Source organism: Gigantopelta aegis, unplaced genomic scaffold (genome assembly GCF_016097555.1).
Source record: "Gigantopelta aegis isolate Gae_Host unplaced genomic scaffold, Gae_host_genome ctg4884_pilon_pilon:::debris, whole genome shotgun sequence".
NCBI lineage: Eukaryota > Metazoa > Mollusca > Gastropoda > Neomphalida > Peltospiridae > Gigantopelta > Gigantopelta aegis.
In genome coordinates this window covers 20,380-22,751 of record NW_024534105.1, presented here as the reverse complement: position 1 = coordinate 22,751, position 2,372 = coordinate 20,380, and the positions used below count along the sequence as shown (strand labels likewise).

Below are 2,372 nucleotides of genomic sequence, written 5' to 3'. Positions count from 1 at the left end.
ATATATCCATTAACTAATATATTTACATTTTTAAATCCATGTTTTGTCTATATGTTGTTATGTGTTGTATGTATGAACGTGAACGTGTTTAGCTCGGTTAAGGGGTGTGTGGGGTGTGTGTCTTACCTGGCAGTAATCCCCCCCCCCCTCCCCCACTGCTCCCGTTTATTTTCTTACCTATACTCCAGAGCTCAGCAATGTCAGACTAGTCATTTTGTTCAGCAGTATATAATGAAGTTTCCTCATCGTCAGTCTCAGTGTCTGTAACTTCCATGCAGTCAGTCTCAGTGTCTGTAACTTCCATGCTGTCAGTCTCAGTGTCTGTAACTCCCATGCTGTCTTCTAAAACCTTCACAATGTCACTATAACCCTCTCGGCAGGCAATATCTAAAGCAGTGTCTCCATTATTATTATTCCTGTTTATATCTGCACCACATTCTATCAACAGCCGTACCATCTCAATGTAACCTTTTTTACAACCCAGCATTAGTGCCGTGTTTCCACGTGATGTACATGCATTCACATTAGATCCATTATTTAGAAGCCAAGCTGCAATTGTTTCCTCATCGCCAAATACAGCAAAGTGTAAAGCAGTTTGTCCAAAAGCATTCTTCTTGTTAACATCTGCTGTGCGTGTTATCAACAGCTGTATTATCTCAATATGACCTTCAAAACAACCGATCATTTGTGTCGTGTCTCCATGTGATGCGGTTGCATCCACATCACATCCATTATCTAGAAGACAACGTACAATTATTTTCCAACCATTAAGTACAGCAAAGTATAAAGCAGTTCGTCCAAATTCATTCTTCTTTTTAACATCTGCCTTGCGTGTTATGAACATCTGTACTATCTCAATACTACCTTTAAGACAACCCATCATTAGTGCCGTGTCTCCACCTGATGTAGATGCATCCACATCACATCCCTCATCTAGCAAACGACGTACAATTATTTCCCAACCATTAAGTACAGCAAAGTGTAAAGCACCTTTCTTCTTATTATTACGTTTGTCTACTTTAACTTTCTGTTCTATCAACAGTTCCACTATTTTAATATGCCCATGCTTAGAAGCCAGCAATAACGCTGTGCATCCATCTTGTCTAGCATTATCCACATCACATCCATTCTGTAGAAGACATTTCACTGTGTCCGTCTTACCATTAATTGTGGCTCGATGTAAAGCAGTTTCTCCTGACATATTAGCTGTGTCTATATCTACCCCGTAGTTTAGTAACAAGTGAACTGTTTGAGTATATCCTTTCTCAGATGATACCAGCAGTCCACTTCCATAGCTTTCTTAAACTTTTCATTCGTGTATCTTGCCGTTTGTACTTCCACTTTGAAATGAATAGGAATATGATCAGACGGATGTTCGGTATATACTTCTTTATATTGCTTATACAGTTTAATATCATTAATTTCTTTAGCGTCATCAGTTATCAACAAATCAAGTATTGCCTCGTTGCGCGTGAATTCTTCGATGTGTTGTTTTAAACCAAGTGATTTGAGCTTGTCATTGAAATGCTTAGTGATCGAGGATTGGTCATTCTCCAGAGGAACGTTGAAATCCCCAGCAATGATAACGTTATTTGGTTTATCAAGTGCGTTGATATGTGTCTCAAAGTTATCAATTGAGGTTTGCAAGACAGTCGGTGAATTTGTTTTGTCAGGAGGCCAATACATGCAAATGAGCCTGCAACTGAAGTGGTTTTTCATAACACCTTCGACAAATTCAAACGATTGACAGTCTTCACGATGGATTTGTTTGACAGACAGTGACGTTTTAAAAACTATTAAAACCCCACCACCAACATCTTTCTTCTTGCTATATGAGTTATCTTCTCAGTCTTTTCGTATTGCTGAATAGCCATTTGGAATATAATCATGTGTCTTAAACCACGTTTCTGTTACCATACAAACATCAAAATCGTTTTCGATTATATGCTTTTTAAATGATTCTTTTTTGTTATTCAAACTCTGAGCATTCATGATGCACATTTTAAGTTCAGGAACCTTAAGATTTAGTTCATGGTGTAGCAACAAAAGAATCACATCAGTGTTATTCTCTTGACAGGCAAGTTCCAGTTCGAGCCACCTCTTATCATCCCCGCAGTATTCATTTAATAAATATTTGGCCGTGTCATCCTATTTATTCCACAAAGCAAAATACAAAGCATTCCTCTTATCCCTTGTCCGCATGTGTATATCTGCATGGTGAAAAATCAAAATGTCTACTATATCTTCATATCCCTCTTGAGCAGCATCTATCAGCGGAGTATTACCATCCCCATCTCTGCTGTTTACATCCATGCAATTCTCTAGTAAACTATTTACTATTTCTTTACGGGGTTTGTTCACAGCATAATGTA

At 38.1% G+C, this 2,372-nt stretch overlaps 1 protein-coding gene across 1 annotated transcript; it reads right to left on the bottom strand.

Moving 5' to 3' along the window:
• Nucleotides 1–205: 205 nt before the first annotated feature.
• On the bottom strand, nucleotides 206–1,201 carry LOC121366161 (putative ankyrin repeat protein RF_0381). The gene has a single exon (XM_041490718.1). The coding sequence runs from the start codon at nucleotides 1,199–1,201 to the stop codon at nucleotides 206–208; it is 996 nt and encodes a 331-aa protein (XP_041346652.1).
• Nucleotides 1,202–2,372: the final 1,171 nt, after the last annotated feature.